This window comes from Perca fluviatilis, chromosome 3 (assembly GCF_010015445.1).
Source record: "Perca fluviatilis chromosome 3, GENO_Pfluv_1.0, whole genome shotgun sequence".
NCBI classification, from domain to species: Eukaryota; Metazoa; Chordata; class Actinopteri; order Perciformes; family Percidae; genus Perca; species Perca fluviatilis.
In genome coordinates this window covers 20,573,901-20,599,381 of record NC_053114.1, presented here as the reverse complement: position 1 = coordinate 20,599,381, position 25,481 = coordinate 20,573,901, and the positions used below count along the sequence as shown (strand labels likewise).

General features: G+C 39.7%; 1 protein-coding gene across 6 annotated transcripts in view; it reads right to left on the bottom strand.

Moving 5' to 3' along the window:
- Positions 1 to 25,481, bottom strand: part of LOC120555780 (protein diaphanous homolog 3-like) — a 188,877-nt gene that overhangs the window by 93,593 nt on the left and 69,803 nt on the right. For 3 of the 6 annotated variants that reach the window (XM_039794835.1, XM_039794839.1, XM_039794837.1), the window contains 6 exons: positions 14,898 to 14,930; positions 13,411 to 13,506; positions 11,319 to 11,413; positions 8,445 to 8,546; positions 5,976 to 6,215; positions 3,115 to 3,244 (listed from right to left, as the gene is read on the bottom strand). In XM_039794835.1, coding sequence (XP_039650769.1) covers positions 3,115 to 3,244; positions 5,976 to 6,215; positions 8,445 to 8,546; positions 11,319 to 11,413; positions 13,411 to 13,506; positions 14,898 to 14,930 — 696 coding nt within the window. The remainder of the gene's footprint in view (positions 1 to 3,114; positions 3,245 to 5,975; positions 6,216 to 8,444; positions 8,547 to 11,318; positions 11,414 to 13,410; positions 13,507 to 14,897; positions 14,931 to 25,481) is intronic. The other 3 variants (XM_039794838.1, XM_039794840.1, XM_039794836.1) reach the window with 1 other exon arrangement.

Below are 25,481 nucleotides of genomic sequence, written 5' to 3'. Positions count from 1 at the left end.
AGGAATAATGAATGTAGTGCTGAAATGTAGAGAGGGGCAGAAAAGGAAGACAGACACAAAGGAACCCTGAACTAAGCTGCAGTTTTGCTTCCACGAGAGACGTGATTGGCAATGGGGGAAACGAAGGCTGTGGTACACACAGTCAAAAGAGGCTTTTGCAAAAGAAGCGCAAATCATTACTGCTAGCTCTATCCATCCTTGTTTTCATGCTCAAGTAAGCTCTTTGGTTAGTGCCTATGAATGTAATGCAGCCTTTTAATGTGTGTTCAGGCCTCCCGAATGGCTGACAGACCTGATGAAAAGAAAGCCACTCAAGAGCATGGTTTACAAAGACAAAATGGGATTTAGGTCTGAATACTAGATATGGAGAGATGAGACACTTACTGTATGCATCTCATAATGGTACAGACTAGAGCTGTCAGTCTTCCTCTACAATACCATTCAAATTAAATTTTATATATATATATATATATATATATATATATATATATATATTTTTTATATAAAGGTGCTCTATGTGATGTGACGTGGTTTTTAGCACATACAGCAAACCTCTCCTCACTATCCGCTAGCTGCCTGTCCCCTGAACACACTGTAAAAAAACGCAGTCTCTGTAGACAGCCCAGGCTCCACAAATGGCAAGCAAATACTCTGTAACGTAACATTATCTAACAAGTGTATTGAAGCGGCACTGTTGTAAAGGCTGACGGTGCTCGGTTAGCACAATGACATCATGTTAGAAAGCACAGCCGAAACGATTTGTCATGAACTAAGTAACACTATCAATACTGTTAGCCACGATGCTAACCCAAACGGTGCTGTCACTACTATTTTAGTGATTTAAAAGCAACCGGTTTCTTGCAGATTGTCACGTTACTGAGAATGCAGCTGTTAGAAGGTAATATATGAAGTCAAAGCTACGCTGTCAGCTGTAGTGCAGCTAACATAAACTTTAGCTGTCTCCATGAAGCTCCCAGCTAAGCTCCTATAACTCGCAACGCATTTAGGAAACTAACTATTGATAACATAAGCATTTTGGCTCGGTGGATGTCGATTTTAAAGTCATGTTAAAACTATTTCCCATCCTTCTTCCGATTGTCACTCCCCCTGTACTAAAGTACGTAATAAAGGTACGTAATGTTAGCTCACAATGCCTTGTTTATTGTTCATCAGATGTGAAATGAGAAGAGGGAGACTAGCCAACCTATTTATAAAAAAAAAAATAATAATCACATTTGAATAGTTATTTCAGCATTCGAATAGTATTGATTTTTTTACTTTTCAAATTATATTTGACTTTTAGAATTCATTCCAACAGCATTAGTACAGACAGAGATAGACACTAAATCTGTGTGGATGCATATAGACACTCAGCTTGAGGCCAATGAGGTAAGAAGGTGGACAAAGCTTGATGAGAGATCCTAGGATTGTGCTTTCAATTGCTCTCGCCATTGTACTTAAGAGTCTTGGCCAAGGGCTTGTGGACACGCAGCAAAGTTGGAACAAATGAAAAACTCAACAGGAGCCTTGAGGGGTCCTTATGAGAAAGTCACACATTTCATCCTCACTGTGTTTTAATCTCCTCACCCTTTCCTTCACTCCCTCCTGCTGGGACCGGGGCAGTGGGTAAAATCTACGCACACGTAGACGTAGACACACACACACACACACACACACACACACACACACACTGAGAGTTGCCTATGGCAATATGAACAAAGAACAAGACCGAGTCTCCTGTGACCACCCAGTCTGTCTGTCCCTGCTTGCCTGTGACCTTTACCATACTCGAGATACATGGCCAAACTCAGAGCCGTGTCTGAGCGTTTGTGTGTATGCATGTTTGTGTGCATACCTGCACGTCAAATTAAACAGAAAGGAGTCAATTTGTGTTAAAGTAACAAAGACACTTAAAACACATTTAAACATACTATTGTTTTTCTTCTGAGCAATAGACACAACATGAAGTATTCTCTTGAAAAACAAACCTATAACTTTTGTAAATGTGCTACAGCAAAAGATTAATGTAAGTATCAAACAGCAGTGCAGATGAGCGGAGGGTATCATAGATCAAACACTAAACTGGTAAAATACAATGCATGTTTACAGAATCACCAAGCACCTAAACCAAGAATAATCCCCAGAGAGTCACAGAAGTAGAAAGGTAAACGTGAAGCTCAAAGTAAAACAAAAGAATAAAGAAGAAGAATGCTCCATTTCTGTCTAGGAAAGCCATGTTGTTAATGCATTAAGCTCTCCAAACTACATCCTTTAACACCTGGATCTGTCATTACTGCTCAAATACAGCCAAAACAAGCAAATATTAATACAAAATCTGATATCAATTGTTTATAATAAAAATGTGTGTTATTATATAGAATACAATGTAATATAAAACATTTTTTTTCTCTGACTGAATCGCTTTGTCATGCTGAACGTTGTCACCACTGTGATTGGGTGCGGTGATATTGTGAACCCAGTCTCAACCCCTAAGATACGTTTAAGGAACTTGGTAAAAGTACTTTGTTATGTCTAGATGCTGATGGGTTAAGGGTTCAACTTAACAGATTTAAAATGTTAACATGTGATTTTAACATTATATCATATCACATTATCAGTAGTTTATGTCTGGACAACCCAGCTCATTATTTTTTCATTAGGCTCAACTTTCCCTCATTTACCTCTGCCATTGTCCATACCATCACTATTGTTTATGTCAGGCGATAGCGCTTAATGGCCACCCTTAAACAAGAGGTCAAAGCGTTCTTTCTAAATATCTAACAGTTCTTAGTTTTAATAGCATGCCATAAACAACAAGTTGCACAAAGGATAAACATTTTTCCTCATGTAACCCAGAGCTAAATAGGGTAGCTTTTGTGAGTTTCAGACAGACGGAGAAAAAAAAAAAAAAAAGTGTCTCATTTGTATGCCTTTTGTTTGCTCAAAGACAAGTTGGCAAAGTTCTGCTAGTAAACATCGCCAGGGATGTTGATTTGACCGGGAGTGGACGAAACTCTCTGTGCACTGAGGGAGCTAAAGAACTTAAGTTGACACCGGCAGGAAACCAAAATAGCAGCATGGAGGTTTATGCATATTGGTAATACTGTATATTACCTCTGCTAGATCGGTCCACATGCTCCAGGTCTTCAACAAACTTGATCACATCTGGAAATTCCTCCTCACATACTTGCACCAGGAAGTGAAGTAATGTGGTTTTTTGGTCCGCTGACTTAGTGTCCTTCAGCTGCAGTAAAACACATATACACAAACATATAAAGTTACACACAAAGACCTTTGACAATAAAATTATCCATTTTATTTCAGTTAGGTTAATTATGTATTTTATTTTGGTTAAGTTAATACACAACACAACAAATTACTTCCATAGACTGGGCAATAAAACTTCTCTTATGGGGACAGGCTGATTGCATATTTGGCACAAAGCAGTACCTTGGACTTCCCTTGTTGCTTAAAAGGTCACAGGCCAACCCTAACCTTATACGTATGTGGGTGTGGGTGTGTGTGTGTGTGTGTGTGTGTGTGTGTGTGTGTGTGTGTGTGTGTGTGTGTGTGTGTGTGTGTGTGTGTGTGTGTGTGTGTGTGTGTGTGTGTGTGTGTGTTATCGCTGCAGCCTACAGACAGCAAGTTGCTGTTGGTAGTGAAGAGTAAGGACAACACCAGCATCTAACTGGACCGAAGTGACATTTGCAGGTACGTTTAAAAGCTGTTTACTGTGCTACAACCACAGCTACGGTAAATAGCTATCCAGCCTGCAAACTGACGTTAGCAGTGCTCTTTTCCCCAGTGAATGTTTGTTTGGTCGCTCGTTCAACAAGCTAAGGAGCAGGACGTGTGATCATGTTTGTAAGATAGAAAAGAAAGAGACTCTAGCAAGCTAATGTGGGTTGTTCAAAGTCTGTGGCTATTGTGTTGTGTTAGCAGGCTGCTGTCTGGCTCCGTGTGACCGCCTGCTCTGCCTATGATACAACACTGACATTACTGCTTTATGCAAGATTTGATTGGCTCTATTGAGAAAAAAAAAAAAATCAATCATTTCAGTTGGAAAGGTTTTGCTGCAACGGTAGAGAATTTACAAGAGATTTTGTGTTCTATAGCGATATCATACAGGATGTTATGAGTCATTGTCCTTTATTTAGCTACCGTAAGCCCTTTCAATAGCTTTATAAATGCTGCGTGTTGACAGTGCTACAGATGAGTCTTGTACTCATGCAGCAGACGCATATTCAGTATGTGATGACCTCTCCTGCGCTTTGTGCCTCCCCCCCTCCCCTCCCCAACACAAGAAAATTTTCAATTTATCTGATACATTTCCATCATCGTTCTTTTACAGTCTAATGCCAAGTTGTCTCTCAGTATCCCCGCCAAACATCCCTCCTGTGGAGTGCGTTCCTGTGTATCTCTGTAGGTGATCTATTGGTAGACAGCAGTGTGCTCAGCCCTGCTGGGTTTAATCATGTTTGTATTATCTTCTCTAATCAAACATTCTCATCTCTCTTTTCATTTCTGTTTTCTCATTTTTTTTTCAAAAGCGTCAAGTGCTTGCTCACAAAAGGTCCCTTACTGAATTTAGATGGATGGTAATCATAGTTGACAATGTAAACATTTTGCTTTTTCCAGTTGGGCTAGGTGCAATTTTGCTGTGCTTTGAAGTGTGCCATGGAATTAAGTTGTCAAACCCAGGGGCAGGCACAAAGGGGATGTCTTCCTCTGTATATCCTGCCTCTGACATCGATGAACACCTTGGTCCCACAACATACAAGCATGAAGATAATCAAATAGACACAGTGGAACAGCAGCGTTACAAATGCGATGAACACAAAACACATTTCTTCGTAGACTTTTATTAATTGACTATATTAGTGTCACGCTAATGAAAATGAAACTAATCCATCATCCAGGTTTGTATGAATCCATGTTTGTGTATGCACATGCACTGGTGTTTATATGAGAATAAGCACCTAAGTCTAACAGGGCAGAGAGGTGGCAGTGATGAATGGCTGCGGTGGTTGTTACTGTGGAAACTGCAGTGAGTGTGCCAACAGCTGTAATGTAACCACTGGAGGAGTCTCCTACTCAAAGATTACACGGTTTTCACCATCACAATCATACAGGAAAACATACGGATGGTAAGGTATAGGTATTTGCTAACGCTGACCCATGGAGCATTCATGGGTAATCCTGCAGGGTGTGAGAACTTTAGCCTCAGTTATGTATCCAGAGCAGGAGAATGAGAATAAAGTACTCCCTGAGTTTGGCTGCTTTAAAAAATGCCAGCGGGGACAGAAAAAAAACTTGTCTTGTGGGGCTGATAGTGTTCAATCAAATGAAAGTTTCAAACAAAATGTCTAATCACAGGAGCCACTTAAGATCAGCACGCTGATAGGGCTCAGACAAGGTGGCATAAAAGACAAAATAACACTCCTTGAAACATGCAGCCACAAAAGTATAGACAGTAGGTGATTGTGTGTGTGTGTGTGTGTGTGTGTGTGTGTGTGTGTGTGTGTGTGTGTGTGTGTGTGTGTATATCTCACTGACAGAGTATTATCACATGAGATGATTAACAAAGCAAGCAATTAGTCTCTGAGTTTCCTGGGTCGCTAGGTCAGTGCCGTAAAAGGCTAAAAAAAATCTGCGCCAGTTAAAATAGAAAGACTCCATCCAAATGTAATCAATAACTCGATAATTTATCTGTTATAGGTCCAGGTCCGGATAGGATGCCGTATGGGTACGGACCCGGACCACAGTCTGCCTATTAGTATACTGTGGTGGTCATTGTAGTATTTATTTGCTGTAGTGCAACTGTACACAAAGCTGTGAAAAAGGTAAAATGTCTATGTCATGAGTTGTTTTCCTTGAACATGTATCACTCACGTTGAACCCCTGACACTGGAGGCATTAAGGACAGTATGCTGTATGTGAAAAGTTGAAAGTAAATTCCGCATTTCAACCCTCACCTTGCAGAGGGAACTGAGGTCGAAGCCATATGACTGGGCGTTTCGAGATCCTGCGTTCATGTAATTCCCCAGCAGCAGCACCAGCTCCAGCAAGCGGCCAAAGGAGTGGCTCTTCCTGACCTCCTCACACGCAGCGTTAACAGCCAGGATATCTGGACGCAGGTTGTTTACCTGCTCCTCAAACTGCAGCCGGAAGAGGATGTGGCTCAGGCGAGGACGCAGCCTCTTCACACTGCTCATCTGGGAGAGGAGGACAAAGATTTTGAGGAAAACAAGGAAGCATGAAGGAGAAAAGAATATGAAAAGGAGAATTATAGAAAAGAGAATAAAGCAGGAGAGCCAGTGAACATAGTCAAACTTAAAATAACTACAATCACACTTTTTGCACACTCTCACATTCAGCCGATCTAATTTAAAAGACATTTATGCAACCGGCATGCTGGAAAGTGTTGCTAGGCAGTAGTAATAGATGCTGGCACTGATATGATTTGGGACCCAGGTCTGGTAAGTTAATTGTGGAGTTAGTGTCCATATAGGGCAGGCAGCGGAGGGGGTGGAATATACAATAGGCTGCCTTGGATTACCACTCTCACACAATTAGAGTAAATTGGAAAATATTGCATTGGGCCCTGGGCCTGTCCACAACAGTGATTGTGTACGTGTGCGGGGTGGTGGGAAGGGGCGCAGGTTCCAATTGTCTGTTTCACACAACAGCTGGCTGTGCGGTTTGATGTCCTCCATCAAGGGTTTAATTATAGCTACTGTAATGTTATCAAATGACTATTTCAGTCGGTGAGTGAGCGCGCGCTCACGCACGTGCATGCGTGTGTGTGTGTGTGTGTTTGTATGAGAGAAAAGCGAAAGAGAGTAAGTGGGGCAGGAGAAGAACATGACAAAAGTAAGAAGAAGCAAGGCGCACAAGAACCAAACATGAAATGGAGCCCAGAAATGGGACAAATTATGTGATAAAGATATTGTAGTAAGGAGAACATAATGAGAAAAAGAAAGAAAGAAAGAAAGAAAGAAAGAAAGAAAGAAAGAAAGAAAGAAAGAAAGAAAGGTCCTTCAGAGTGAATGTGTGCAGCTGTTGTTTCCATAGAGGCTACGGAAGGCATTGGACAAAACTCAGCTGAAGTTAATATCATCATCATGAGGGGACAGGTTCTAACATAACAAAATGTACTATAAAGAAAAAGTTATGGAAAATAAAGCTTTTATATTGCGGAGTCATAATTTAATTAGGTGGTAAGATGGTGAGAGGGAAAATACAGTTTTGTTGATGTACTGTAGACTTCTCTCATGCTAAGAGTGTTAACAGTGAATAAAAAAAAAATGATGCACCATATAGTGTAAAAACTAATTAATGTGAGTAAATATTTTCGGTAACTTGAAATAAATGTCTCTGTGGAGTGTCAACAACAATTTAAATCCTAGATGAAAGACTTTAATTCAAAGACGTGTCAGTCATAAGGACTGGCACTACAGTTAAGCCAGCAGGGTGTACATGCTAGTGGTAAACAGAGTGATTCCTTAGATTTTAGGGATTAAAATGAAGTCTGTAAGTCATCAACCACAACTGATGTACAGCAATAACAGCTACTCTACTGTATAAAGTTGACTAGTGTAAAAGATACTAGAATATGCTTTAATCGAATTACATGGGGATGCACGGAAATAAAGCTTTTTTGCTCGCTGACTTCTTAAGTAAAAATGTATTATGTACCACAGTAGCTGCACAAAAAAAAAATGACTACATTACCCTAGTGTCCCAGGCACTCTAATTTATTTACAAAGCAATCAGATGTATTCCTACTACACACTACTATACTCAAGGTAAAGTTAAATCAAGCATGAGAGTGGCGGACATGGGAAAAAAAAAAAAATGCATGTGTTTGCACAATGGTAAATTAAAAATCCCCTTTGAACCTGAGCTTTTCTGATAGGTGAAAGCACACAGGCCTCCTTGGGCCCACGCAGGCACTGAAGCGCAACATTATATAAACAGGCTTTTCTTTGTTCTATGTCTCCCTGATGAACTATACACAACAGCTGAGCATGCTCTATTTCTATTTTTCAACCCCCCCCCCCCAATCAACCACTCAGTCAATGTATTTTTATTCAGTGATAAGATTCTCTTTTATGGGTGTTTACAAAACAGGTGGGTGCATGGGGCAAAAGAAGAAGATTATTCAGTGTTTTGTCAGTAACTTGGTTGCTAGGCAGAAACACAAAAAGTGCTTCAGCCTTCATGCATAATTCTGAATAAAGCTCCTTTGAAAAGTCTTTAAGTAAATGATTCAGACATAATTAGGCAGCAATGCTGCTCTTTAATGTGCATAAATTAGTGCAGCAGTTAAAAGGTGTCCTGTCTTTCCACTTAATGCTTAAAAAGATAGAATTTTAAAAAGCTTGGGATTGCGATATTCATATGAAAGTGCTCCGTTTGTGTGTGTGAGTGTGTGTACTCACCACAACCCCAAATTGCTCAGGCTCCGACAAATTTGCGTACTCATTTTTATACTTGGCCAAGGCGTTCAGCTGCTCCTGCTCTGGTAGGTGCTTCACAAGGTTCTAGAAAGAGAGAGGGAAAAAAAGGAGTGAGAGGCAGCGTGGATGAAAGCAGAGCAGACGAAAGCAACCAGTCTGCATTTGCATGAAAATAGCCTTCTGATGGTGATGTAATGATGCCTTACATACTTTGTTATATTAATTGTAGTTGGTATGGTGTCATAGCCTCCTCATTTACTTGTTTTTAAGTTATTACAAAATGTAGTGATTTAATGTGTCCAAAGATTAAGCTGTTTGCCCATGTGGGATTGGCTTTACTGGCTCTCAACAGCAATGTGGTTGCCCACAGTCCATGCCAATGTGGTGTTTTCTTTGAATTTAATTTAGAAATAGCCCTAGGACTACCACTCTCTGTACTGTGCTTGTTTAGAAACCTAACCTACTGCTGTTTTATTGGCTGTGTGTTTTGCTGAGTGTCAGCCCTGTTGATGAGTTTCAGTAGAAAGAAAGAATAAAATGTATTTTATTATCAAACAGAAGACTATATCCTTAGGGCAATTTATACGTATAGAGACAATTAAAAGTGATTGGGTTTTTTTAGACAGCCAAAAGGAATAAATGTTAAATTATGTAAGCCACGTTGATTACATTGCCTTCTCCTTTGAATTTAACAGCCATCTCAACAGATACTGCTGCTATGAGGTAAATATGTTGGTCTGAGGCATTCAAACTGGGTTGAAAATCTGTTCCCCGATCCCTGGAGACAGAAAAAAGTATTACCACTTTCATTACTTGAGTTTAATGGAATTTGCCTTAATGACTATTAAATATTTGCCTGTTAAAATTAACAATTATTGATCACATTAAATCTTTAAAATGTTCATCCGTAGAACAGGTTTGTTTTTGTTCATTTGTTTCAACTCTGCTTACCGGCACCTACCCTGACCGATCACACATAAATTATCTAAAACCCTTAAATGTATTAATCTACTTCCTCAACATCTGGTGCACAAATTCTAGGCCATCAATTTTTTACATTTTTTGTGACATCTTTAGACTGATTTAAGGTTGGCTTGACAAATGTACACTGTATGCTTATAGTCTATACTTATTCAGACCTTTTATTCCAGCCATTTAGACTACTGTAATTCCTTTTTATGACACCGGAAATTCCCTCCAGGGATTAATAAAGGTTTATCTTATCTTATTTGCCAGAGTGCCCAGGAAGCCAATGGATGGCATCCAGCTTGTAGAAACTACTGCTGCCAAGGTACTGACACAAACTACAAAACTGGAGCACATGTCCCCATTCTAGCTCCCTGCACAAGCTACTTGTGTCGCTCGGAAAATTATTTTAAAGTTTCATCAGTTTGCCCCATCCCACACGTTTGACATTCTCTGTCCTTGCACTCCTGTAAGTAGCCTAAGGTCTGCCGGCCAGTCGTTGCTGACTTTTCCCAAGGGCCAAACTGGAGACAGAGCGTAGTTGAGCATTTGCTGCCAGGGCTTAAAACTTCTGTAACAGCCTTCCATTTGAAAGCAGGCAAGCAATGTCAGTGTCTAAAAATCTATTAAAATTGTATTTCCACAAATAGAAAACAAATATATTGTATTCTTATTAATTAGATTTGACAACGCTAATCTGTATAGCAGCATCAAAATAAAAAGCAGAAAAACACCATTTAAAAAATAATGCTTAACATCAGGATCGCACTTATTTATTAATGTATCCACAGATGTGCTTACCAACTGTTTCAACACCTGTTGTACTGTGAGCTTTACCGATACGTCAGCCTCAGGCTAAATGCCTTTCAAGGTAGACAACAAATCAATGACGATAGCTTTGATAGAGTTGGGACTAGGGATATTAATGATTAACCGTTAACCAACCATAAGAATTTTGACCAATTAATACCAATCTGTTAAACCGTTAAAAACAATATTATTACCAAAAGAAAGAGAAAAAAAGTAATTTTTTGGCTCTCTGCTGGATGGTGACACATGCCACTATATCGATGAGGACTGGCAGGTTAAATCGGCCTTCCTACACACCGAGTATGCCAGGCAGACACACAGACAATTACCTCGCAGGTGGATGCGGTGGAGGCGAGCTTGGACATATGCTCTGCGGACAGCTGAAGACCTGCGTCGGTCGGCCGGTCGCACAGCGGTTCCAGCAAAGCTGCGTGTGTCTATGACAATGAATGTAACATAGTGGCTGCACGACCGGTACTAGTCCACAGCTGTCCTGGACAGGTGAACTGGGACTCTGTTGTAGGGATGGACCGATTATCGGCCCTGGACAATTATCGGGCCGTTTTTTTTTTTTTTTGGCAGTTTGAAGATTATCTATATCGGCGTTTTATTTGCCTGATAACCGATAAAGTTAATTAATTAAAAAGTGTGCTATTTTGACTTGCATACTGCCCTGTGTCTGTAAATGCATATCAGTTCCAAATATCGGTTATCGGTTTCACTAACTACTAATAACGTTCGATCGCTACTCTGTTGCCTGCTTGTTGGTTAGCGGTTAATGATCGATCAACAAGGGTCAGCTATCGGTCAGAAGAAAAAAAATATATACATTATAATACATATAATACATTAAAAATATCTACATTAGCATCCCCAGTTGGGACATGAACCTGATCACCTGAGCAGGAGTAGGGCAGCACTAAAAGTATACTTCCAGCCTCAAGGTAAAGCGTTGTACAATGTAGGTGGAGCTAGGTTCCAATATTCTGTCCATCTCAGAGCTAGGTAAGTGCACATCTAAATTAGAGTTAGGTGGTCAGTCCGAGAAAGGCATATAGCTTTATGCTAAACGTGCCCTACCTGGATCATCGGTTCAGTGAGTTGCTCCTCATCCACCTCCACTATCATCCGACGGATTTCCTGGTAAGGCATACGGAAGGAACCCAGGAAGATGGCTACGAAGAAACAAACAAAAGATGCAGCAAATGCTCTGGTAAATAAAATAATGATTCACAAGTAATGACCACTATTGTTGCAATTTCAGACAACTGGTCATACAAATCAATAATAGGAAACAGAAACAAAATAAAAATCAAAGACTGGTGTGAAAAAAGAGCAACTCAAGAACACATGAAGGGCATGAAGTAGGAACCAAAGAGAAACACAATTAGAGATACATAAGTACATAGGTCAGCCTGACATAAAAAGGTTTTAGAAAAAGTGATTTGAAAAATTCCACTGGTTTAGCAAGCATGAGATCATCAAGCACGGGGTACCACTAGGGACTAAATGGCAAATGTCTTGTCAGGATAAGTCATTAGTCTAACCAGTGGTGCCATTACAAATAACCTGACAGTTAAAAAAATGTATGGACTGTATGTGTGCATATAGCATTATTGTAAATGTCTGAAGGTAAAAACTGTGGTGATATTGTTTAATATCCTAACTTGTAAGTGTTTAGTATTGGAACGAGTCTGGTGTAGAGAGTTGCAGGCATCAAACTGACATGATTTACAGTAGAACCAGGAATAACATCACTGCAAAACAAGCAATGAAATCAGGCTTCTTTTCCAATCTCATTGTCAGCTTTTACAGTACATCACTGTCTTAAAGGCATTTAAATATTATGTGAAAGGTGTAATATAAAATTGAAATAATAAGACCTAGCAGACCAATTAAGTGCATCGTTATTAACAGTTAGTGAGGCGACTTCAGGCAAAGTTTAGGTACAAAGTGATCAAACAAATCAAATAAAAATAACTGCCTGTATATATTCAATGGCGGTCTAACTGACTAACTGGCATTTCTTCCCACGTTAACACACATCAAAATATAATGTAGCGTTGTACCGTTATTGCTGAAATTAAATTCTAACTCCTTACATGGAATAAATCTGCACTGTATCCTAATAGCGACGTATCAATCAAGCAAGAGAATTAAAACCCCACACACTCATTCTCAACCTCAAATCAAAGCTTTTAGACTCTTTACCTCCCATGGTGGAACAAAAACCGCCTACTCTTTTTTTTTTTCCTTTCCTCGTTGCTGCTCTATAATTTCCGCAGCGTGATTTATCACTTTTACTGGGTTGATTAGTCTCATTTTCTTTTAATACATGAAACAAAGGTCACAGTTCCCCTTGATATAAGCCAATGAGGTGCTAAGATCTGGGAGTGCTTAAGAGATCAGCTGGATCATCATTAATACCGGGTGCTTTCATTTTAAGACCAAGCATGCATGTTGCGCGAGAAGAGAAAAAAAAAAAAAAAAAAAAAAAAAAAAAAAAAGAGAGAGAGAGAGAAATTTTTCCTCCTGTTTCTTCTTTCCTTAATGAGTGTTTACCATTGATAATTAGCTCAGTGTGCATTTGAAGACATGAGTCACGAGTAGCAGTGGCCAGGTGTTGTCTTGCTTTAATTGCTATAGCAACAAGCAAAGGTGCACGATATTGTGATATGAGACTAGATATCGTCTTAGATTTTGGATATCGTAATATCGTAATATGGCATAAGTGTTGTCTTTTCGTGCATTACAGTAAAGTGATGTCATTTTCTGAACTTACCAGACTGTTCTAGCTGTTCTATTGTTTGCCTTTGCCCACTTACAGTATTTATTATATCCACATTACTGATGATTATTCATCAAAAATCTCATTGTGTAAATATTTTGTGAAAGCACCAATAGTCAACACTACAATATCGTTGCGGTATCGAAATCGAGGTGTTGGGTCCAAAAATATTGTGATATTTGATCTTCTCCTTATCGCCCAGCCCTAATTGGGGTCACTTTATTACAGGAGGATGGGAGGTAACTTGAGTAAGATACAGGGGGAAAAGTGAGTGCAGAGTTTATTGTGAGGAGCTGTGGAGGCTGTAACACTAACATCTAGACACAAGGACGTGCATAAATCCAGTCCTTGTGGGGAGTGGGCTGAGAGGAAACAAATACTTACATAGATTCTGTGCAATCTTAGGATCTAGCACCTTGAGCTCTTTAATTCTTTTCTTTATGGATTTTTTATCCTCCAGATCCTCCTCTTCTTTTTTGGCTGATGAAGACAGAAACTCAGAATTATTACCAACACACAAAAGGTAAAATGTACACAAATGCATGCACTTACTGTATTGCTGACATACGTATGATCCACTCAAATTCAGATGTAGTGAGATTATGAGATTTACATATATTTTTCCTGCGTCCAGGTACAACATAAGGAAGGGGAGAAGGGGACTGGAATGTAGATTGTCCAGTTGCTCTATATATATTGAGTTCTAATACTGTAGTCATTTTATGCCCAGTTCAGACCAAAAATTTGCGATGAGACAAGTTGAAACTTGCAACTAGCCGATCTGCACCGTTCTCAAACCTGCCAGTTCACACCAATGAGACGATAAATGGTGTATCATCTCCATAGCAACCACTCTTTGCACTTCCATCCTAACTTCCGACTTTTAGGCTTTTTTGTAGCAGGATATATATTTATATTTGGTTCGTGTAAATATGAATGGGGATTTATACCTGATTTTACCAGCTGACTTCTTTATTTGCTGTTGAAACAGGGGACGTCCCTTATGTTCTAAAACCAGCCTCCGCAGCGAAACCATCAGCTGGCTTGAGTCGAGCTGAAACGGGCCGGTTCAGACCGCTGCAACCTTCCCCCGCGAATCTTTGGTCTGAACTGGGCTTTAAAGATTTCAAATTGAAAGTTTAAATTTAACCACAAACATGATTTTGGTTTCTTTTTGTTTGTGTGTTTACATATTTTGCCAAATAAACGACAGTCTGCCATGCCAGAATACCTTGCTGCTAGAGAGGCATGGAGAAAGGTTTTATGGGAAAGTGTTGTGATCACACCACAGAGTCAGAGTAAGGTGAGGGTCAGCAATGGCTGTTCCATAATCACCATGTTGCACATACAGTAATCAGGTTATGGGTAAAGGTAAATCTGTTCTGGGTCACATGGAGCCAGGTACTGCAGGTGGGATTGAGACTGTGCTATTGGTAGATAGGAGGGGCATCATAAGGTCTGGATTACAAACAATAAAACAAGCATACACACACGCAACACTCTTGAGCCACGCTCACAAAGAGGAGTTCATGGTTGGTTTTAATTATTTAAGACACCAGATTAAGAGAACAAAATGTGCATCCCAGGAGTATGCTGGGTAATTGTCTAGTGCTGTAATTATGGTGAGGTGAGAAGAGAGGAGAGGAGAGGAAAGGAGAGGAGTTCATCCGAAGGAAAGGTATTTCTCCTGTTCCACATAGGCTTGGTCTTCTTTCAGGGATCCTGTGCCTAATTAAAAAGTGAAGAGGTATGCTGGGAGCTCTCGCAGAGAAGAATGTTAGCAGGTCCACAAACATGCACACCTACAGTACAGCCCACCACACACAGAAATACACAAACATGGCCACACACTGAGCTATCCTTGGACTTACGTGGCTCCTCTGTTGGGACACTCTCCTCACAGTCTTTCAATGTGTGAGAGAGGGGAAAATGCCAAAGACAGACAAGGAGGACAATGGAAAATGTGTACCATGGAAAAGGGAGAGGAGAGAGAATACAGAGATAAAAATACATTTTCACAAGACTGCACACTGCAGCGTGAAACATGAAGAGACTCAAGTAAGAAAATACCAAATATGTGCTAAAAAAAATAAATTAAAAATGGCTGAATATATAGTAGAAAACAACTAGATCAAATAGAAAACTGAATTATCTGAACATTTAACAACTAATTTCCCTAAAATTGAACCTGTCTTGGTCCACAATTACAAACACATAACACACAGACATGCATGGTGTATTTTTAATCTTGGTCAAGATTAGAGTTTAAAAGATTAGTCAATAAATCAGTTTTGCCAAAGCAACTATTTTGACATTTAATTATAAATATTCAATACAATCCTTTTTACTTAAAAATATCAACGTCACTAATAATGGTAAATAGTTCCTTTGGGTGTTGGACGGTTGGTTGGAGAAAACAAGCAATTTGAATATGTCACCTTTGGGAAATTGTGATGGCAGTTTGCCATTTTCTGACATTTTATAGATCAAACAATTCAACAATTGCTTGGTTTGGTCCCGTTTGACTGTGTTGACTGAGAGCTGCGTTACCAGCGAGCAAATTTGCGTTTCCTAGGATGTCAAAGGCATGTCCCGCCCTACTCTGCTTCTGATTGGCTTACCCTGGATATTGATTAGCTTTTACAGTAGCCAATAGAGCTGAATGTGCGTTACATTAATGAGCAATGCTAGAAGTATAGCTGATTCTGCCGGAACTGGGACCAAAAACAGCCTCCAAGACTGACAGGGAGGCCAGTTTTACCACAGGAAATACAGAAACGATATGGTTTTCTTTCCTGGTTTGGCTTCTTGCACCCTGGGGCTGAGTCGGCTAATTGGACAGCTGTACAGCAAATCAAGCAAACTAGCCAACAGCAGCTAAGTAAAGTTAGCGATTAATTTAGCAACAAGTAGCCTAAACCTAGCATTAAATGTTAAAAACTCCATAAATCACCTCGGTACTGTATTCACACTGTTCTCATATATTTTAGGACATCATAATGACAAGTCCAAATGGTTCCACTTTACTCAAGGTCAAGGGAATTATTCATAGGACCGTTATAAAAGCATTTGACAGCGTAATCAAACTTTATGCAATCTTTATGACAAGTCCAAATTGTTTCACTTTACTTGAAGTCCAACATATTCATGATACAAATATAACTGTATCGTGACAGCCAATGTCAAATCCAACCACATAACCACGTATTAATGTTATAATGACACAATTGTTTCTTTAAATTTGAGGATTAGGCCTGCTATGACATATTTATAGCAGGTTATGTTGGTTATGTCTAGGTTAATGTCAGGTTGTCATAACAAAGACATTGACAGGTTATATTGTCTTGCTTAATGTCATAACACAAACATCACAAACAATGCTAACTTTGCATGAAAAGTGTCATAATTTACCGAATGACACTTAATGACAACAGTCATAAACATTTATAAAGACTCCTTCATGTCATGTCATGGTTATGAGAGTGTCAAGTCAGTCTTAGACAGACCCCTTCAAATAAAGTGTTACCCAGTGAAATTCAAAAGGTTAAAGGAACACGCCGACTTATTGGGAATTTAGCTTATTCACCGTAACCCCCAGAGTAAGACAAGTCGATACATACCCTTCTCATCTCCGTGCGTGCTGTAACGCTGTCTGACGGCTCCAGCATTAGCTTAGCCCAGCACAGATCCTGCAGGTAACTGGTTCCAACTAGCCTAGTGCTCAGAATTTTGACAAAAGTGACAAAATAACGCCAACATGTTGCTGTTTACATGTTGTGATTTGTTGAATACGTGTGTATAAAACAACGTAACATGAGACACAGCCATCTTCTATCCGTAAACAAACCGGGAACTATATTCTCAGACAGGCTTGCTGCGAGCATATCACTCCGCCCAAGTACTATATTCTTCTGTCTGAGAATATAGTTCCCGGTTTGTTTACGGTTAGAAGATGACTGTGTCTCATGTTACGTTGTTTTTTGTACACGCTGTGACTCTACAAATCACAACATGTAAATAGGAACATGCTGGCGTTATTTTGTCACTTATTTGGAGCAGTAGGATTACTGGAACCATTCACCTGCCTGTTCTGTTATGGGCTGATGCCGCTGGAGACGTCAGACAGCTTTACAGCACGCACGGAGATGAGAAGGGTATGTATCGACTTGTCTTACTCTGGGGGTTACGGTGAATAAGCTAAATTCTCAATAAGTCGTTGTGTTCCTTTAAATGAGAAATACAATACCATTCAAAATGCCAGCAGAAAAATTGAGTTGGTTGAAATAGGCATGAAGGACAGCAGTCACTACAATAGTACCCTTTCTATTCTCTACCGCCTTCCAACTACTTGGGTAAATATGTTCAACAAGTAATGATGCAAGGCACTTCACTTTAGATTGTCTTCATGAGTGCTGAGTGCAGAACAGTGCCTGCTAAAGAGTACAATACAAAATAAAGAAACCCATGACAAATTATAAGGCATGAATGAAATCTATAAACATGTAAATATGTCAATATTTCAGTTAAAGACCAGCATACATAACTGAAGTATTTATTCTTACATGAAAGTAATATGGAATTTGATGTTATTGGGTAATAGGATGCAATATAAGGAGCCGGCCCTCGAAAGCCTCCAGCTTACTGCATTAAGATGTTGTATTGATCTACTCATCATAAGTTATAGCTTCACAGAATCTCATTTATTACACCAACACACATTGACTCTCTCTCAAACGCACACACAAGAAACACACAGTGGCAGAACATTAACCACCTTGTTTCAATGCATATAAGCATACTTGGCTGGGTCATATAATCCATGAATCATTCTCACATTATAACGCAAGGGGCTTTATCCATCTGTATCATACAAGAGATAGTGATAAGATAGAAATCATAACACGCATGTGCACGCGCATGCACACACACACACAGAGCTGTCCTTAGGTGTTATCAGTTAAATCAGATAATTAGATTGCCCCCTTCCAGCATCACCCCCAATCTCTCTAGCCTTAAAACTACTCTTCTTCAGGGAAGCCTGCTCATTATACAACAGCCAATTAAAATGTCCCGCAGCGGGTCAGAGGTCACTGGTTAATCAATCAGAAGGACCGGCAACTGTGGTAGATATCAGATTGCGCTATCACACAGGAAGGGGGTGGAAGATAAGGATACACTTACAAGTGCAGCGCAGTGGGCAGTCAGTGTCACATATCACAGGTCGAGCAAAAGTAAGGGAGAAGCTAAGGACATAGTGTAGGTATGGTGGGACTACAATAGATATATTAGGCTCTAATGGCGAACGGATTTGTAATGATGACACATTGTTGGGGGAAAGAAAAGGGAGACCAGTTTAGAGAGTCAAAGCGACAGATAATCAGGTTTAGCCTGACAAAGATTTAGGTTACAAACGAAGCAATTGACAAAAAACACAGTTAACATCAGATGTTGAGTTCAGATCAGCGCAGAGGGGGAAAGCAGGACTCTATCACAAGACAGGAAAGAGCAGTGCATTAGAGACAGACACCAACACTAAGTCAACAGACTCAGCTGGAAGGCCTACTCTGCTCCGCCACGGCTCACACAGTGCTAGCCGTCTACAATCTGAGCACTTTCAAGTTAAGGCCTCTTAATGGAGGCATGTGATGAATGTCAACTTCATGGCGTGACTGTGGACAAAGTAGAAGGAGAGATAAGGATGAAAAAATACTGTAAAAAAAGGTCTCAATTTTCTTTTACCCCCAGTGTAGTAGACTTAAGGAAAAATGTATTCTGCATTATTCACACAATAAAAAACTAAATACGTCAATTTGTGTTCATGTCTTTTCTTGAATGAAAACAAACAAGGGGTCTTGGGTATAAAATAAAGGAAAAGTTTTATTCTTTCCTTGAGAAAAGAAAAATAATGTTTAGTTGCGGGGCCAGACAGGGATGCAAAGCTAGAATTTAAAAGGAGTTATCTACTTCTCTCGCTTGTAATAATGCTACTGACTGGTTTTGATCCAATCTCTGCCACAGTTTAAAGTCATATTTTGACAGAAATATGACAATATGTAACATATAGCACACACACACATGCTTTCCCAAACAGTAGCACTTCCCACAAGGCAGTATCAGTGAATTGTGCCGTCAAAGCACTAAAAGGAATGGTGGATGAAATAAAACTGCTGCATAGAACATGACAGGCTGGCCTCAGAGACAAGCAAGTAACACCTCAAATCCACCCCCCCCCCTTTACCCTCACAAACCAAAATCTCCTCTCTTTCTCCCCAGCCCTCTACGCTCACACCAGCAATTCATCTTATCAGGATGAATTTCTAATCGGCGAAAAACGCGGAACTGCCCTCCTTTTTGCACACGCACAAAATCTTAACACTAATGTCAAATGGAAAAGAAAAAATACTGTACTCAATAACTAATACTAAAATCTTAGAAGTCATCAAGTGAAGTAAAGAACTGACAGTGGTGTGAGTGAGAGAAGCAAGAGACAGACAGTGTGTGTGTGATTATTTGGCCCGTCATATAATCCAATATGTGTCCAACTAGCTTACTTCCTAAGGAGATATAACACCCTCTACTGACTTTTCTCTTGACGGGGTGTCATTATTTATGGCATGTTGTAGTGATACGATCGCCTCCCCGTGAGAGAGCAGATACACAAGCACACAGCAAAGGGAAAGTTGAGAGGGCAGCGGTCTTAAAAGGGTAATTAAATCACTGTGTTGTTTCCAATAGCTAATCAAGGCAGTCATGCAGGTAAAGTTTAAATCACTGTTATTAGGGGAGTTTCTGTAGCAGGGAAAATTGGGAGGGCTCGCAATTCAATGTGCAAACACCACATGCGCGCGCGCACACACACACACACACACACACACACACACACACACACACACACACACACACACACACACACACACACACACACACACACACACACACACACACACACACACACACCTCGAGCAAAATCCACTATGAGACATCTGATGCACAGGAGGAGGGCTGTCTGCAGCAAGTGAACAAATCCACCATTCCGACACATCTGTCAGCTCTATAGTCAACAGAGGGGAGACGAACAGTCAAACCAGCCGCGCGGCTTGACTGTTGACTCATTGTATGGTTCTGATCCACCTAAGTCTTGAACTTCAGTCAGCCTGACAGAAAGCTCAAGAGACATCCAGAACGTCCAGTAACTATACACACCTGGCTTCACCTTTCCCTCTCTGCCCTGCGCACACACACACACACACACACACACACACACACACACACACACACACACACACACAAAACCATCCTGACTAACACCGTCATGACGGCTTGACTGGTCCGTCTGCACACGGACTATCCCCTCCCATCTGGAGTTGCGAGTGTGTGGGTACCAGTGAGTGTGAGACGGAGAGGGAGATCAGAGTAATGGAGTGAGGAGCTGTGTTGTGAGTGAGCTAATCAAAGTGAACCATGCAGGGCCACCTCTCCCTGTGATCCAGACTAGATGACCCAGGGCCATAATTAGTCTGAGACTTTCATTCTGATAACAGCAAATTAACAGACTTCATTAGGCTTTTCTCTCCTCTCCTCTCCTCCTGCTATACCCAGATCGTTTTTAAATCTAAACCCCTAAATTGCTCCTGCTGCATGAGCATCAGCATGTACAACATATACCAGTCAATTGCTCTTCACAAAGAAACTAGCCTACCCTACAGAGAGCACAGACGCATACCCATTTAAAAATAACTTCACAAATCTGGACTGAAATTATTGATGCCAAATCAAAAGATTCACGATTGATTAGGAGCTTCTGTTAATCAGCATGTTACTGGCCAGTGGGGATGGATTTACCTGTAGCGCTATTCTCAGTAGAGTAGTGCCCTCTAAAGGCTTCTTGAAGACCTACCAATGGCCTTAAAATGTGTGTGCATGTGAGCGTTTGTGGTAAAACGAGTATTTCCGGACTACTCGTCATATCAGGTATGAAGCGTTTCATTTCACTATGTGACAACAGCCCGATTTGAACAGTTAAACCTACCCTAACATTTCCCAAGTCATTTGATGGATTGATGGCAGCCTAAATCATTCATCTCTGAAGTCATTTGCCATTTTTTCTGTTTTTCTCACTGTACTGTTGCAAACATCTCTGCCGCCATCCCATCCCTTTAACACTTCCCCACCCTACATGCACAAACCTTCATGTGTGAATGAAAAATCATCGCAGAAAAATCAAGTCGCAAAAGCAAATATGTTTTTAACGAGCCAGCCCATTACTTTGGTGATATGAGAACATAAAAACACAAATTGGGAATGAATTGAGGTGCTGATGCTTGAGAAACTGAGGCAGAAGAAAGAAAGAAGAAAACAATGAAGACAAGGAAAGCAGAAAAACAGAAGGTTAACCACATAAAGAAAGAAAAGGGAGGCAACGAGCTAGTGAGGACGCATACGTACATGGAGCATACAGCCATTTCTAACCAGAATGTGGTTGAATTATGGGCAAATTCGAAAATATATAAATAGTAGGCTGGACATTGTAAAAATAGAAGAAAAAAATAGCCATCCATTCACTGTGTGTACTATGTGACCAGACCTTTCCTTTCCACAACAACAAAAAGAGCCTTTAATTATGCATTTGATGAGATCCCTCATAATGGCACAAATTTTCTGCAGCCACATGAAAAGTCATTATAGAACTAATGGTGTTCTTCAAAATGTCACAGCAAAAGCATAAAGAGAGTGGGAGAAAAGAGGAGAGAACAAGCAAGACAGAGTGTGAGAGAGACAAACAGGAGAGAGAGTCCATTTGATGTGAACAGATATATACCAGAGGAAAGCAATACTAACTACACGACAGTATGAGACGGACTCCTGCTGCTGTCCTCAGATACTCCGATCTGATCAGATCTCAGTGGTGGTTCTATTATACAATTATAATCCATTTTAGCAGCTAATTCTGTTTCCTACCCTCAGTGAACACAACTGGACACACCTAACCTATACATTAGATTGCATTTTTACCCAAATGCTGCTGAGACAATCATGAAAATTGGGTAATTGAAGTTGTTAGCTGAAGACAACTCAAAGCATAAATGACAATATCAAAACTTTTGACTGTAAGTTATATAAATATTAGACTTTTTTTTGTGCTTTCAGGCATTCAATTTAAGAAAAAAAAAACACCTACAACCCTGTCTTTTTTTTTTTTTAATCCTTTTCATCCCCACCTCCTCTAGTCCTCAATCTCTCTATAACTCCTCTATGATGGTCCACCAACCTCCTCGGCTGCTTTTGTCTAATTGTAATTCAAAAGCCCACCAAGTTCTCCGCTCAGCAGACCACAAAAGCTATTGCTGTTCTAAGAAATACACCCACTTTGGATCCAAGAGACCTATCAAGCATCACTATATGGATATGTGAAGCGACTCCAAATTAGAGGTAGTCTTAAGGGTTACTGTAGTGACGACTGACAGACTCAAAGCATGGGTTTGTATGACCATTACTGTATTGTGTCACATCGGTCTGAGTTTGACAAGTCACGACAAGCTGTCCGCTCTGACCTCAACATGGCAGCCGCCACTTAATCATGCACGCTATTGAACCACTCCAAAACCCATAAGAGCTAGTCACCCCATACCTCAAGTAATCCCCCCCCCAAAAAAAAAATGCTTGTGCAATCTGCCAAAACCCACACAAACATGCTTGCTACCCAGGCCATTATAATGATATGGAAATGGGCTGTCTAATTATCTCTTGCAGCACGCCAGAAGTGGGAAGAGAGCTCGTCTTTCCTCAGCTTCCTCTTTGACAGGCAAGATTGATCTGGAGAGCCTGTCATCCACTGAGAACACAGCCTTAATGCTACAGTAAGACACACACACATAAAAGGGGGGGTGGTGGGGGGGGGGCACTTGTGAAGCATCTTGTTCAAATTGTGAATACCCATGCTGTCACTTCTAACAGTTTATTCATTAAGAATGTACTTATTGTTTGTGAAGCTTTCATGCTGAATGCTGCACTGTATACTTTTACAAGCTTAATCATGGATGTCTTTGATTCCTAACACTTCAAAACAAATTATAATTAATTGAATTTAATTAATTAATTAATTAGTCATCAAAGTAAAGAAACAACAATAAAATAATTGAATAAGTTATTAACTTACAGTACAGTAGTAAAACACATGAGGAAAACACTGGTCACTGTTGCAGGGATCAAACTAATGCAGTTTGTCTATGTACCCAGTACATGAATACTTTTAATATAGATTTAAAGCAAACTGTGTAAGAACCACTTTTCACAGCTTCTATATCACTCACCACACAAATGCCATGTGCCATAATTGCTTTGTAACTACGGCCCCAGCACTCCATTTTCACCCAGGTAGTGCACAGCTGTAGCGGGGAGATTCCATTAATGTTGCTTGTTACTCGCTGGGTTGTGCTCTACACGCACATTATCTTAGCCACAATTCTGTTCGAACCACATTTGGGGTATCCTTATCAAAAATGTTTGTTATGTATTTATTTTGGAAAGAAAAACACACATTGGCCTCCAAAATTCAGCATTGGTCGGGCTATAATTGCAAATTACTATGGCAACATTTTAAAATATGGTAGTTATTATATTTTTATATATATTTTATATTTATTATTGGGATTTTGTGATTAATATTCATTATATGAATATTACAGACCTAGTGTTTCCCACAAGCAGTGTTAGCCTTAAGTACTGTACATAAACTGAATTACTGGATAAAGTCATTTTTAGTCCGTTTTACTTGTATCCGTAAGAAACAAATCACCTATGTACACTTCTCACCAACATTCTGGTGGACACAGTAAATAGAATAATAGAAAATTATATTTGCTACAGGTTATAAGCAGTACATAACATTTTAAGTACAATCCTCCAAGCACTATTTGCTATTAAGGTTTGTATTGATTTCTTTTTCTTTCTTTTTTTAACTGAGCCAAAAAAAAATACAACTTTGTGAGCTTATTTTGATCATTTTATTTCCACTGGCTAGGTACTAGGTGCGTTTGCATTTCCATGTATGCACACACACATACTGGATGACGTCATGTCTCAAATCAGATGAATACACTGCTGATAAATGCAGCAACCTCCAGGGCTGAAAACTGGAACCACCGGGAGCCGCCCACTTTGAGCTTCATTTTGGCTCTCTAGAAACCTATGGGTGACGTCACGGAGACTCCATCCATATTTTATACAGACTATGGTTTGCATCAATAAATTGAAGCCTCCTTCAATCGCAAAATCACAAAAAAAAGAAGATGCTAAAAAAGCAATTAACATCCTTTCAGCTTCTACACCCTTCTGTCTCTCATCTTGCAGTGTGGTGACTCTTGGAGTAGAGGTAGGTTATTAGCAGATGCCTGTATCCTGGAGAGAAATGGCAAACTAGTTTTGCGATCTTTGAGAGTTTCATCTAATTGGATGTTATTTATTAGCCAAAAAGAAGCCCCAGGAAAGGGCAGCTCTCTTCATGTTGTTGCTCATTTTCCCAGCACTATGGCGATGAATGACTATCTCTGTGCTCTCTCTTGATAAACAAAGACAGATAGAAAGAAATAGCTGGTTTATTCCAGATGTCAATTAAGATACCTCTACTTAAAACATGAATGCAAATATCACAAAATATATCCATTCAAAAAAAATTAAAAAAATGTTTGACAAGGACATTCATCTCCACATATTAAAAAATGACATTTTAGTGGTAAGAAATAAATTGGATCCAAAGCAAAGGTCTTAAAAAGCAAATGTGCACTGTATCAACGTCGAAGTGGGAGCATGGTAAATATATGCTATATTTATATATACCATATATATGCGGTACTGGCACATAGACCCAGGTATTAAAGTCGAGGAACAAGTATCTCACATTTCTTTCAGACATTACCCAAAGCGCTCCAGCAACACTGTAATATTCTCCAACACAATTTCACTCCACAGTTTATGTTACTATTACATTATGATGCTTGTTTGTACAAAAAAATATATAGCTGAATTGATGTTTTGGGAAAGAAACTATAAAATGATGCAATATACAGCAATAATAATCCAAACAAGGTGAAATTGAATAGCCTTTTAAAATGTAAATATGCTCTGCAAAATGCTAAAAAAGCATTTGATAACTGATGAAAATGAGATTGAATATACTACATATTGATCAGATACAATGAACAGCCAAGTAGTATAGTACATTCTTCATTTAAAAGGCCAAGGCCGGAGTAAGTCCCATGTGAAGCCACCAATGAATGTATTCTAATACATATAGATATAGCTTATTGTGTAACTTAAGCAGCCCCATTCATCGGCTACATCCCAGCTTAGTTTTCACAGAGAGATACATTTTTATTTTGTTTTATACTCCAGAACAAAAACTGAACAAAGAGAGGCGGCACTCTACTGGTTTGTTTCCACTGGTGCCCCTTTAACCT